The sequence below is a fragment of the Pocillopora verrucosa genome, chromosome 7 (genome assembly GCF_036669915.1).
Source record: "Pocillopora verrucosa isolate sample1 chromosome 7, ASM3666991v2, whole genome shotgun sequence".
In the NCBI taxonomy this organism is placed as follows: domain Eukaryota; kingdom Metazoa; phylum Cnidaria; class Anthozoa; order Scleractinia; family Pocilloporidae; genus Pocillopora; species Pocillopora verrucosa.
This window is the reverse complement of record NC_089318.1, coordinates 24121330-24135365: the sequence shown is the minus strand read 5'-3', so window position 1 is coordinate 24135365 and position 14036 is coordinate 24121330. Positions and strand designations below refer to the sequence as shown.

Below are 14036 nucleotides of genomic sequence, written 5' to 3'. Positions count from 1 at the left end.
GGATTTGCTCTTTTATTTAGTTTCCTACTGATGAAGTCTGAGATTAAAATAGTTGTATGTAGTTGTAGATTTCCTGTGGTAATGTTCAAGTTCTATGATTTTACATATTTATAAACGTGTAGATCGCAGCTCAGATCATGTTGTATGGATTAACTTTACACTTCACTTTCCAGCTATGTTGTCGCAATTTTGGAAGCCTTAAGTGACCCAGATGATCCAGAGAAAATGACCAGAGCTGACGAAAGTGTCAGACAGTTGCTTCGGAGGAGAAAGTCGCCAAAGTCCGCCGGCGTTTCATTGGACCCCACTGTACCAGTAGAATGGCTTCATCCAAAGGATGGTCGACACATTAATTCCTTGGATTCACTTCTATATCACGAAGACCTAGTGAGAGATTACTTGCAAGGTAAAACACCTCAAAAGCAAAAGCGAGCTGGAAAAGAAATAATCGAAAAAGCATTGTTTGAAAAGGACATCAGTAAATGGGAAGGGGTCGTCAGTGACATATTCTCTGATTGGAAAGGAGTGATTACTTTGAAAAAGCGCATCTACGTACCTTTTGTGCCGGTTAATGTTTCGCCCCACATGCCAAATGAGGGAGACGTCGTAAGGTTTTGCCTCGCCTTTCATTGGACGGGTCCGTGTGCCTGGTATGTCGTTTGTCAACCTGGAGTTGCCAAAGCTCAGAAAGCGGCTGCACGTTCCACGATCAGGTTTCTAGAGGAGGATGATACCAATAGTGAAACAAGTGACAAGGACGACGAAGACAGTCTTCTGCCTCTAGTTGGAGAATCTCTTCACATGCAAACAGTTCGACCTCAAAAGACCGTTGCAGTCACCGAAGACAATGAAGGTTACCAGTGGAGTAATTACCTAGACTGTGAAAGACAAGGGATCATTTCCCAAGTCTTTCGTAGTAACGGATACGGGTTCATTCATCATCCAGATTTTAAAGAATATCTTTTCTTTCATAAAAAGCAGATAGTTCCTCCAGTGGAAAATCTCAGCTCCATAGAGGACTATTCAGTGGTTTTGTTTACGGTTGGTAAAACGGAAAGAGGACTTCGAGCGATGAACATTAGAACAGTGGTATGTTATTTCAAACTCTTTATTTCATACAAGTGTTAAACTCAGTATGATTTACGGCTCGAAGGATGAGTTGTACCAGATGCCAATAAGAGAGAACTTGAAAGGGCTGGTGACACTTAAAGCAAACATTCATTTGGATGCTCCATAAATCCAATAAAATTAATTCTCATTCGTCGAAATTCACCGTTATCAGATCTACTGGTGATGGTTTTGGGAGATTCTGGTCAGTGCTCCCAAACGTCTCCTGTCAACTTTTCGTTTCCTTAGAGGCATATGACCAACGGTCGCTCAGAGTTTACGCGCCATCGTGGCCATACACTCTAGACCTGGAGTAGCCACGGTGCAAATAGAGCTTATAAGAAGGGTCCACGTGTCGGTTAACCATTGAAAGAAACGAAGCGATATACTTTCAATTTCGACCTCTGTTCACTTTAGAACCGTTGAATAATATAATCTCTCTAAGGATTTTGTTGCTTTCAGTCCCAACTTGATTGAAAATAGATCCCATCCTTGACGTTTCCGTCATTCTTTGTAACTGAACCAGCCCTCTCTCATGGCCACATAAGCCACACAGGAGGGGAAGGGGTAAATCAAGGCTGGTAAATATGTGACTTATAAATTTGTCTCTCTATCTATGCTTCGTCGTCATATACAATCCAAAACAAACCTCAACAGATGAATCCTCAGGTATATTTGATTTTGACTTTGCAGGAAGAAAAAGATTTTGACCCACAGTTGAAAAGCTGTCGTGAAGAATTGCGCAAAGCCGAGCACCCGAAGAAAACGCCTTTATCTGCATCAGCAGTTCCCCGACGGTTTGTTTTGTAACTTTTCCTTATGTCTTCTTTGAGATCTTTCACAAATGGAGGCTATAGCTTCCTGAAGCGGCTGGAATCCTTTTTAATCAAAACCTTGTTTTTGCGGAAAAGGAGGTGTACTATCTTGTGTAGTTACAAGGGTACCGAAACTTCTTTGCCTGGGCCAGCTTGCCTCAACTGAGCGGTATTCAAAATTACCGTGACCAGAACTTAAAAATTTTATTTATTTTCAAGTAAATAAACATTTAAAAATGTTAATTGATCTTGTATATATCCTTCTGTTTACCCATATATGACTTATTCATGTATTCGAGTATTCAGTTATTAAAACCAAGCTTAAATGTCACTGGTTAATTCATTTAGAGAGTGCACTGCGTGTGTCATAGCTGAAGCTAAAGAATACTACACATGATCTAGGGTTTTCCATCGTTATGACTCTCTTTATAAGCATCATTCTCTCCCTATTTTCCCTATATATTTTATAAAATTTTGTTATATTCATAAAACCTACTCGAAAGCATTGCAGCATAAAGATCATTGGAATTGTTTATTATTATTATTATTATTATGATGATGGTTATCGTTATGATTCAGCTCTGAAAAAGTGGTGCAGTTGCCGAAGACACTAAGGGACTTTTACGAATTGGGGTCTCGCCCAGAGGGACATGTATGCGAAGTAAAAGTTCCACCTCGTTACAAAACAGTTCGTGGGTTTATAGCGGTACCATCAACTTCAGAACGGTTGTATTTTGAAGAACTGCTGTCTGGTATCCCAAAGAAAAAGGCTGGCAATATTCAGTTGAAAACAATTGTCCAGTTCAGTGTGGCTAAGAATAAGCAAGGCTTCTTCGCAAAGGATCTTTTCATTAAGGTAAGATTGTAATTGCTTAAGCCGAGCAAAAAACGCATGGTCTGTCCTTAGGGCGCAAATTAATTTGTAAAATGCACACTGCTGAAACGTAAATGGATTTTTTCCCCCTACAGCTGCCTGAAAGTAAGACAGTCCAATGTAGATGTGGGTGGGAAGATCGTATTGACAAGGGAATACAGGAAGGCTTTATTGGTTTTCTAAAACCTGGAGGTCGCTATGGTTTTATAACTAAGACATACGCCAGAGAACGGAACCCTACAGGAATCTACTTTAACGAGTCACACTTACGAGGATACTCGTTTGGGCAGTTACAGTTCGGCGACAGAGTGCACTTTGTTGTTGGTCAGAATGATAAAGGAGGGTGTGTTGCAGAACAGATTGATGTTTTACGTGAGAAAAATCAATTTCCTGCAGTCTCGCAGGTATAGTTATCTTCCTTTTTTTACCTTCGCAGAATTACGGGTGCAACCGGATATCACAAATGCGATAAAATACATGCAAAAAATTTATCCATATTCATTGGCCAATTACTGGTCAATTGACCCCAAAACTGATAGAAAGTTAAATTACGTAAGTAATATAAACTTCATAAATTATATATTAAGTTAATTCAGCTATTCACGCATTTTGATTGGTTATTACATATGAACCATCAAAGAATAGACGCATCGATGTCTATACACTTATTACACTGTGACGAGGCTAAAATGTATTTCTTTTAATTTTTTTCCAGGGAAATTATCCTTCTGGTTTACCTGATCCGCGCTTGTTTCCCAGAAATCCCCACGATATGTTTTTGCACGGTCAGCCAAGTCTTGGACAATATAGCCCCCTTTCCCCGCCCTTCGATCCAAATGCGTAAGTATTTTTATCATCTCTTTTTTCAAGGTGTTCCTTAATTATGTGAAACGGATCTTAAATATGCATTTTAGCCGTTATGACTAAGGTCGTTTAAATTTGTGTGGTGGTTTTGCCAGTTTTATCCGTTCGATGAAAGGCGTTATCTCTTACCATCCACCCCTCCGTTTTACCACCAGGAGTGATTTTAGGTAATTTCCCCTTTCGGAAGCGGCGGGTCCCTTGTACAGTTCTATCCGCCCTGGCTTTAAGTGTGGCAAAAAAGCCACCTATCGTTGCCAGATTATTAGTAGCATACTAATCTAATTGCCCAGAAAATTTTATAATAGTTATTGTTACGAGATAACAGTTTACTATTCTTTTTCTTGTTTTCTCCCCTGGGGTTTCGCTTCTTTGTTCGCTCTCCTCCGATGACGCTTGTGACAATGAGTACAGGTGGGACGGCTGTTCGGTTGACTTGATACGGGAGCGACGGAGCTTGTATGCTCTAGCTGAAATTGCGGTACATGCAGCGAAAAAAAATACAAAACACAATAAAGTTTATGACTGATAAACCAAGGGCGACAAACGCAATGTATCCGACGTAGTCAGTTACTGTCGTTTCCTGTATCAGGCTATCTCCTTTCAATCGCTCTGACGAAGGGCTAACGCTCGAAACGTCAGCTTTTTTACCCTTTACGGTGGCTGATTTACGTTTTCAATTCAGTTGTTAATACTAAATTACCTGCTATCTTCTTTCTGTATGGTTGAGCTAATGTCATCTTAGTAGATAAGTGCAAATTGATACTCTTAAAAACTTGCTCCGGAGTTTGTTAATTCAAACGGCATGACAAAAAAATCATAAAGACCATTGTGTGTAACGAAAGCCGTTTCCTCACGAGCGGAAGAGTACATCTCTATTTGTCAGCAACCGGCTGATTTCATGTCTACTGTACTGAAAACTTTGGTACCGCTCACAGGCGGCCCAAGCTCCGGCTGTGAGATGATCATTTTGCGAAATACGAGTCGTGGTGAAGTTAAAGTATGTCCCTTTTCATCTCAATAGTAACAGATTGCGTCGCCAAAACGAGTACGAAAACCCCTCAATTGAGGTGGTCGATAATTACGCTGACTAGTTGGGGGTCTAGAATTTCCCATCGGTTCTTTAAATCCTCTTTGATAATTTGTTTCATATCTGACCTCCTTACATGTGGGCTTCTTTGCTCTACAGCACTTATTGACTTCTCTACACTACACTTAGTTACTCTAGCATACCTCCTTAAGTATTCCATTAGTAAACAAGTTTGGGTTATGGGCCGGTTGGTTTTGGGGAATTAAGACACTTGGTAAACTTGCTAACCCAAATAATTTCACAAGAATAATAGAATAAACAATAAAGCACTTAATGATTTAAACAAAACAAAAGCCAATCATTGAAAACAAAAACCCGATGAGGATCTCAGTTGTTAGTCCAGACCAATGCTGCGAGACAAACCCAAACAGGAACACCATTGACAAACAAGGAAAAAGTACCAAAAAGACAATAGCTAGGTGTTCGGTCTCGCCAACTTTAGAATAAACTAAACTATTCAAGTTTTCAGACCACTGGACACAACATACAATAATCAGGAAACTTTGCATGAAAAATGTACTATCTCTAACGATCAACTCCAAAAACAGGTAGTAAAATATTGGAAATCGAAAAGGCGAATGGGTAATAACGGTAGAACTGGAGCATTTAAATCTACGTAGACAAAAGGTCTTTCCTCACTTATAATCATTCGAATCTATCTTACTCTCTTCGTATTCAAATGAACAGGTTAGTACAATGTTAAGCTGTTAGTTATAAGTGTATCTTATGACCCTCTCTATGCCATGATTTCAGAATGCCTCGTCATCCTCTGCAAGACCCTGGTCGACACGCCGATGGAGGCTTTCAACAAGTAAATTACAAAAGACGGAAACGTTAAGATGTATTGCAGATGTCACTATCAGATGGAAGAAGCCGTTATTTATCATTGGAAGCCATTTTGAATATGTACTCCTCGACCCAAAGTCTTTGGTAACAACGAGGATACTAAATTATTCAAAGCAAGTTCTCCCTGTAATCGGATAGATAGAGTAGCTGACATTTCAAGGCGTAATTTTATATTCTCTCACTCGAAAAAACTGTCTCAAAGTATAACACATGACATATGATACCAAATTTCGTACTACTGGGATATTTTTCCGCAGAAAAGATCAATTGAAATTCGACCCTGTTTTATGTACTAAGATTATCCTAGTATTTTTAATTCTCAAAAGAACTCATTTACATATATTAGATACAATTGTTAGTAGTATTGGTAGTCATGTCAGTGTTTACCACTACTTAGAGAAATAATTACTGTTTCGATAATTTCGAGTCTTTTCGACCTGTGGGGTCAATGAGAAAAGGACCCTCGGTCCGTCTGATGATTAAATTTCGTGTAATGTCTCTAAGCAATGGACTGGTATCTGATACACCAAGATACATAATACGATTTGAGATTATTTACACTGTTATTATATTCGTAGATGTTTGTTCGGTACCATTTCCTTTCCCCACCACTTAGAAGAGAATATTGAATATCACATTTTCTCTGTTTATAAATTAAATTTCACGATTTTACATGTAATATTTAGAGTGGGTAAAATAAAAAGAGTATTCATATGGAACACCGAAAAACAATTAATCCTGAGAATGCTAACTTGGAGTGATGTTTACAACGACAAAATATTAAAATCTGCACAATAGCTAGTTCAAGTACCGGCTGCTTTATAGTTTGTGTCACACATCTTGGCAGAGCAATGCTCATATAATATTGGATGCATATTTCGTCTCTTTTTTTTTTTTTTGTCTTTTAGTTATTTTTACTTATACCCCTCGCTGAGGGCCAAAGAAGTGGATCTGTCCTAAGTATATCCTTCATGTCTCTCATATGCTATTGAACAAAGAATTGTCAGGTGACTGTTCTGCGAGCGCCATCTTGAATTGTAGCTGTTTTAACCACTTGGCCAGTGCTGACTTCGTGTGTTTGTTGATCCGCTTCCGGGACTGTGCTTTACGCAAACGTGCATGAGCAGCGTCCGATTGCTATCACAGAAAAAAGGTGGCGGGAGAACTAAAAACAATGGCACGGAATGCACCCGTGTATTATCATAACTAAACGTCACGCAGAATGCTACATAAGTCCACGTAAGTCAATTCGACCGCACCTTTGGACAATTTTCTAAATAAAATCTCAAAACACGTGTCAAACTTTATTGTATTTTATCAATTTCAGCAGAACAGCACGACCTCAAAAAGAGATTATGGAATAGTTCACTTGTCTAAAAACGTTTTTATCAATATCATTTAAGGTCCTAAAATAATGATCTGGCCCTATTTCCCAGACCTGGCGACGGACAATTGAAAACGGTGTAGAAGAGCGGGGTCAGTTAGGAGGAGCTAACGAGGGCAAAGGACAGAAAAGAGTGGCGATCTCTGGCGATGGCCTCACATGCCCAATGGTATAACAAGGATTGACTAACCCACAGATCCCCCTAACGTAACCGTTCAGAACCAATAAAGTTTGTTCAATTTTTACTAACAATTGAAGCACGTGAAACTTCATATAGCTTTCCGCTGGATGCATATTGTAAACATTTGATTGCTATTGATTATAAACAAACCTTGAACTCCCTCATTCCATCTCACTCACCTTCTGAGAGAAGCAGTAAGTAAGGATTGGGTACCACATCGGATATAGCTGTTCAACGAGATAAAAAAAACAGCCTTTCACTGTTTCATGACTCTAAATAAAGACGAAGCTCGAAACGTAAAAAGGAAATTCACCATTACAGACAGTTTGGCAGGTAAACAGACTCTTCTTTCTTCAACACAATATTTAACCTCAGCTAAAGTGCACCTCTTTGTAATGACCGGGGTCATGTCGGGTTTTTCAAAAATGAAGATAAAATGTTAACTCCATCAAGTGCTTAGCGCGTGCTTACCTTGGGTAGTGGGGTGGAGTTGCACTCTTGAAGAGCTTCCAGTAAGTTCAGGAAGTGGTGACTAACGGTCTGTGTCAGCTGTTAAAACAATCAGTGTAAAAGTAAAGAAATTATTTTCGTAGGTAAGCTGCATTTTGAAAAATTGCAGAAAAGTCCCCTGAAAAAATTCATGCTTTGAAGGTATTCAAACCCGAAGACAAAATAAGATGAGTTCCGTTCAAGAGAACACATCTAAAATTGGCTTGATCAGAATTGTTTCTATTGCTTGGGAGGCTGAACATATAAACTTGGGCCGTTAACTCACACGTATTTAGCCAGGTATACGCCTGGTTGTAAGGGACACTGTAGGAAGCAAACATAAAATGCGATTATCCGAATGAGTAAAGTCTTGAAAAGGACTACTCTCATGATCAGAGCCAAGCAATATACTCAATAACCCGTGACCTTTTAACTTTCCCCAACCAACTCCAGTTCAACTGTATAAATATGATTAACCGAGAGTCGAAGTACCACAATCCCTCACCTCCTTTGCTTGAGTGAGAAGATGGAGAATGCCTGGAGTTACTTTACCCCAGAACTCCATAACGATGGAGGCTGCGTGTGTTGGCGATTCTCCTGGACTCTTGGTTTGATCACAGTACAGCGTCCACAACTGTCACAATGAAAAAGAGTAACATTCCTTGTTGCTTTCCACAAAGTATGATTTTGCATGGATTCCAAATCAGTTTTGTTTTCGTGTTAACAAACCACAACCGACTTCAAAGACTCAGCTGGCTTTTCTAACAGGAAGCTTATTTCAACGGTGCTCGTAAACATCATATTTTAATATTGGTCTTAGACAGGCAGATGTACGGTATGAAATATATAATCATCGTTTGCAAAACAGAAAGCGGACGTTTCCAGTGTTCCTTACCTCACAAACATTAAACGCATGATAAAGGGCAGACTTGCTCAAAGGTTCCTGAAAAGGCAACGACTGACAGTGTTAAAATGGCGCAAATAAATTTCAAACAGATGTTTTTATTGAACCTTGTTCGCAATATCTTGACTGAATTTTTGACGCTTGCACAAAAACCCCACCCTCCCCTTCCGCATGAATTACAAATCGGTTGTGGAGGTTTATTCAACGTTTACCATTTAAACGCCAATAGAGAAGAATTCTGACCTTTAACTGTTCCGCAAAGCTGAACAGAATTATAAGCACGTAGTCCGCAATATGCGTGTTCTCCTCAAATTTGACTGGGTGACAGTTGACGTGAGGATTGCGACAGTGAACGAAGTGTGACAATGAGCCGTGCAGTAACCAGGCCAGCAGTCGCATATGTGTCACGCAATCCAGCAGTTCTTGACGCCTGTAAGAGAAAAAGAGACAGGCAAGGTAGCCTGATGGTTAACGCGTGAGCTTCCGATTTAGAAGCCTGGGTTCGAGTCTTGGCCTGGTCAGTGTGTAGAGTGCTTTGGTGTAACACTTCTCTCCACTCACGAGTATTAAATAGGTACCGGGACCAGTCAGGGAAGCCTGATGAGATAATCGGGAAGGGGGAGGGGGGTGTTTGAATCTGTGATCAACTAGCATCCCCTCATGGAGTAGCAGTAATTGTAGTCACTTCCTGCTATCAAGCTAAGACACGGGAGAGTTAAAGCATAGTGCAAATTAAAGAGCACAGTGAGTAGTTACCCCAACTGTGTAGCTGTAGGAGGACTCTTGAGCCATGCCAGTGCTTTGTTATGCATTTTGCTGTCCTCTGTGTGTTTAGTGAGCTCCAATGCCACCAGCTGGGATACACTGGCTTTCAGATCGATCGGCAAAGTTGTCTGATGCAGGTTTGGTTCACTAAGCTGGCGATTTTCCTGTTGAAAAAGACAAGCTGCTAACCAAAAATAAATATTTCCCGCACTGTAGTCGGTAGTTTAAACACGAGAGTTACTTTCGGACGCACAGTCTGATCGTCCGGGTGATGATTGCCCGGAACGTTCATGAGTAACAGAAACTGACCTTTCACCGACCTGGCCAAGAACAACCTCACCATTACAATCCCTATCTTGGCTCTATTGACTTCCGCTCTGGTTGTAGAAACATCAGTCGTTGTCACCCATAACAGCTTTCAAAAGCTACCCTAAACTGGACGTTAACGCAGTACCGGCCATCGACTTAATATCACTTACTTTACTGGATCTGGCGGTAAAAGTCCAGTCCCTTATGAACTCTAATGCTTCCCCGATGTACTGACGGACGCAGTCAAGAGCTCGAGTGCGTGACTATGAAGAAAGAAAAAAAAAAGGTTTAAGTACATGAAAAGTTATTAGAGTAACGGAATGCTAGGAAATGTCACACAATTCTCACCCCAAACGGCAGATCATAAGGTGCGTTGTCAGATTCGCTACCAAAGCTGATCCTGCTGCCAGCATCTACAGCGACAAACTATTGATAGACAAACAATTGAGATAAAGTATCTCTCACAGAGACTTAAAAAATATTAAAGAGAAAATTCTAGAGTAACTATGTACCTGAAGAACAGACTGGAGGTTCGTGTCGGGAAGTGAAGAACGAAACTTAACAGCATGGACCAGTTCCAACACAACAGCACGAGTCAAAAACAGCTTGTTACGCTCCTGAAAGATTGAAGCCAGGAGGAAAAAAGAATAAGTAGTTTTAACATTTTATTCATGTTAATAATGTATATGGAAAAAATTACGCGCTTCTGATTGGCTGAAAACGAGTGCATTCTCATGTAACGCAACTGCAAAGTCTGTCTTGACTTTCTGTGATATTTTTTCATGTACGTTATTAACGAGTAATAACATGGTTTTTCCTGCAATTTGGTGTAATAAGCACTTGTAAATTTTTAAAAAGACTACAAATTGTACTTGCTCTATGGGCTGGTGCATTTTTGTTGTCTTTGAAAAATTCACTCGTGCAAATTAACAACAAATTGCACTCGAAATCATGTTATTACCTATACTTAATCCGAACCTATAAGTAAAAGACTGTGATCTTGTGGTTTGCGCGCTGGACTCCGGTTTCGAGCCGAGTCGTTATGTTATGTTCTTCGGCTACACACTTCACTCTCACAGGGTCACTCTCAACCCAGGAGTATGGCGCGCCATCCTGGGAAGAGTACCAATACTCTTAAACCTATGATGTCATGGACACTTAGAGTAAACTCCGAAGATGAGAGGTGATAAGACTTGAACCTATCTGATCCTGAAATTATTCTGAAATTAACAAGCCTGTATTTATGTGGGAAAGACAGGAAACGTGTGCGCTCTCTGGGATAAAGAACTGCATTAACAAACTAACATTTTTCACGGGAGAGAAATGTTGGCAAACCTTTGGAAAAGTCTCGGTGCACTTCACACAAAGTTCCAGCAGATCTTGAAGCTGAAATGAACATTTGTTGATGGCGTAACTGATCATCTGAGCGAAGGATGGCAGCAACATCTGAAAAAATAAACAAACCAGTTAAGTAAAAAAAAACAGTCAGGCTTGGCTGAAGTCGAGCGAGAAGTAAAGCATAGCATTATTCAACACATTGAAATTGAAGGATGTTTTTTTGGTCGAGATTCTCGCTTACCCCTGTAAGACGAACTCACATAAATTGCATGGCAGACATTTTGCGATGGCAAGTAATGAAAGAAACATATCTTTTTCGCGGGAAAATGCTCTTACCTTGAAAGAAGAACTCGCCGCATTAAGGATTGCAGTCATGACATGAAATGTTGGTGTAACATCGGGCTATTAAAGAAAAAAACAAATAAGGCTGTTTTAAGACACAAGATAAAGGTGGTGGACACCAGAAGCTTTTCATCCAATAAAATCGTGTTCATGAGCGGATTAAGGTTATTATTTACTTTAGAACAGAGCACCTACATTTTCGGGCAACACTGAAGGCAGCTTCCTAAATAACGCTTCGAAGTGAGACAGCTGACTCTCCCAAGCACTCGTGGGCTCACGTGAGGCAAATTGAAAGTACGTGTCCAAGTTGCTCAGCAACACCAGCACACGATCGCTAAGAGTCCTGGACCCAAGAACATCCTAAAAAGGATAGCAAATAAAAATTTTTTTCCCAATATGAAAAAAAAATTCTTGCCACTGCAATTCATAGAGTTGTTTTAATGCATGCTCTGAGAGCTCAATATCACATCAGCCAAAATTAAAGTGAGTGGGCATTTTAACTGGTCTAACATAAAGATGGAACATTTATCAAGAGCGTACTTTGTAGGATAAAGAAAATTTTAAAAGGTAGACCTGTCCTATTTTGGTCCCATTTGATTGGTTCACATGTGATAAGTGTCGTGCATATTTCTATTATCAGCAATATTTTAAGCGTATTTGCGCATGTACAATTAAAAAAATTACACACTTTGAGCTGTGTCGTTAAATACAGAAAGAAATTTTCAATTTTCATAAGTGAAGAAAAAAAAATAAACCTCTCGGCTTCAACTAAATAACCATATACAGTTAAAGGTTAGATAAGGAACGATACAACATTAACGGTAATAAAAACTCCACCGTACTTTCCTTTAAAGCAAACTCTAGGCTTTCGGAATAATTACCAACATATAACAGAAGAAAGGCCGCTAAGATCTTACAGTACCTCCAGCAAGTAAGCTATTGGAGACATTTGGTCAAACAATGAAAAATCATTCAAGGAGATTGCAACAGCTTTTAAAAGTGTGTCATCTGGAAAGAGAAAACAATCCAATAAATAAGAAAATGAAACTGATGAATTTTGCACTGATGAATCTCGGAATCAACCAAACCTCGCGCAAGATTTCTAGGAAGAACATTTAGGTCTCAGAAACGACTTTCTTCACTGCGCAAAGCCGAAAAGAAACGCGCGTTAACACATGTAACTAAGAGGAGCTTATTTCAATACTTCAGACAGTAAATGACCAGTTATGTGAGGAAATAGGCATAAAAGCGCCGTCTGTTGAGATTAAGCACCAGTACGATCGATGCAAAGTTGATTTCTTACCTTTCAAGGAGCTACGGAACAGCTCTGAGAAGATGCCGTTAGGCGCGAGCTTTATGAGAACACATCTCAGAAACTGTTTAGCTACTTCTCTTATTGAACCAGGAATCAGCAGGTTACTAAAAATAGACATTTGAGTAAGTATCCATTAAAAAAATATTCGGGAAATAAAATAACAGAAACACCACCATAAACCATCTAAAACTGTCCGTATGCATCCTGGGTAGTACCGTGTAGCTGGAAGTGTAACCACAAAAACAAGCACCGGAGCTTCGATTCGTTTCTATTAATTTTCCGTCCCAAGCCTCTCACCGCTTTGCTGCTCGTTTTCTCAGGTTTCCCTGCGCAAACAAAACTGCCAGCAAAACGATGTTGTAACTTGCCTGATGTTTTTCATATGAAATGTTTTCATGGCGAAACTTTGGTTGAGTTCCATAATCTAGTAAAATTGTTGAAAAATTACCTTTTCTCTTGCCAAGCAAACATGGGATGTACACATTTTCTGTTGGAAAAAAAGATCACTATAAGAATTTGAACGCCACTGGTGTGATACTCTCCAGGAAGTCACAACTTCTTTATCTTTCCAAGCTTTTTGTTTCATTTGCATGAATTGCAACAATTAATGAACTTTTTCATTTCATTCCTGCAGTACATTTTCTTATTTTACAGTCATAAATTCATGAAAAATGCCTTTTGAAAGAGTACATAAACTTTGTCAAGAATTTTTTTTCAGAACAATTCCCAATTGTTTTAATGAGCTCACAAAGATAGATATCAAAAGGATCTATATTCACAAGTCCCCCTTCGCATTTACCTCGCAACGCACTCCAGTATTCGAAGTAAGAGGGGCATTGCCATTGAGGGGCTCTGATGAGCAAACGTGGAAAGCACCACAATACATAAATTAAGGGTCTCCTCGTCAAACTGTTCGAGCGAGGTCCCGCACTCGGGGCATGAGTCGAGCTCTAGATCCCCCTCAAAAGGGTCCTTGTCGATGGTCCCTTCTAAGACCCTATCAAAAGATCGCGTCGAGTGGCTGTGTAACAGTTTGGGCTTTGAACCTCCTCGACTCTCAACACTGTTAGTCCACGTCGAGCTTTCAACGCTTCCCGGCCGGCTCAAGTCCACATCACGTGTTTCACGACTGCTAGTTGACTCTATGGATACTGATGTGAATAACAACAAAAAATCATTTATAACCTAAGTATTTATCTCGTGTCCAGGGTCCTAACAGTAACCGAAGCACGTTATGTTTGAATTACACTTCAAATTCGCCTTCTATTATTTTGATCTACATGATCGGTCATTAAAACGCAATGTTTAACTTTTGATATATGCAAGTTTTCATTCGATCTGAAATTCCAAACTGATAAGTTGAGCGAATTTAATATAATTTTACTCCAGCTTAAATTTAATGGAAGATTTTTAAGC

General features: G+C 39.7%; 2 protein-coding genes across 6 annotated transcripts in view; one reads left to right on the top strand and one right to left on the bottom strand.

Annotated features, from left to right (window-relative positions):
• Positions 1-7234, top strand: part of LOC131792041 (uncharacterized) — a 26837-nt gene extending 19603 nt beyond the window's left edge. For 2 of the 4 annotated variants that reach the window (XM_059109400.2, XM_066170051.1), the window contains 6 exons: positions 174-1089; positions 1801-1904; positions 2502-2778; positions 2892-3200; positions 3512-3636; positions 5501-5638. In XM_059109400.2, the coding sequence (XP_058965383.2) occupies positions 174-1089; positions 1801-1904; positions 2502-2778; positions 2892-3200; positions 3512-3636; positions 5501-5585 (1816 nt within the window). In that variant the 3' untranslated portion in view covers positions 5586-5638. Of the gene's footprint in view, positions 1-173; positions 1090-1800; positions 1905-2501; positions 2779-2891; positions 3201-3511; positions 3637-5500; positions 6833-6996 lie in introns of those variants that run through there. The other 2 variants (XR_010718268.1, XR_010718267.1) reach the window with 2 other exon arrangements.
• Positions 6561-14036, bottom strand: part of LOC131792132 (protein unc-79 homolog) — a 23642-nt gene continuing 16166 nt past the window's right edge. For both annotated transcript variants that reach the window (XM_059109504.2, XM_066170052.1), the window contains 17 exons: positions 13420-13771; positions 13069-13107; positions 12609-12724; positions 12228-12313; positions 11501-11665; positions 11300-11365; positions 10961-11071; positions 10138-10242; positions 9974-10051; positions 9796-9888; positions 9308-9480; positions 8795-8981; positions 8543-8590; positions 8153-8281; positions 7630-7707; positions 7338-7385; positions 6561-6730 (listed from right to left, as the gene is read on the bottom strand). In XM_059109504.2, coding sequence (XP_058965487.2) covers positions 6572-6730; positions 7338-7385; positions 7630-7707; positions 8153-8281; positions 8543-8590; positions 8795-8981; positions 9308-9480; positions 9796-9888; positions 9974-10051; positions 10138-10242; positions 10961-11071; positions 11300-11365; positions 11501-11665; positions 12228-12313; positions 12609-12724; positions 13069-13107; positions 13420-13771 — 2033 coding nt within the window. In that variant the 3' untranslated portion in view covers positions 6561-6571. The remainder of the gene's footprint in view (positions 6731-7337; positions 7386-7629; positions 7708-8152; positions 8282-8542; positions 8591-8794; positions 8982-9307; positions 9481-9795; positions 9889-9973; positions 10052-10137; positions 10243-10960; positions 11072-11299; positions 11366-11500; positions 11666-12227; positions 12314-12608; positions 12725-13068; positions 13108-13419; positions 13772-14036) is intronic.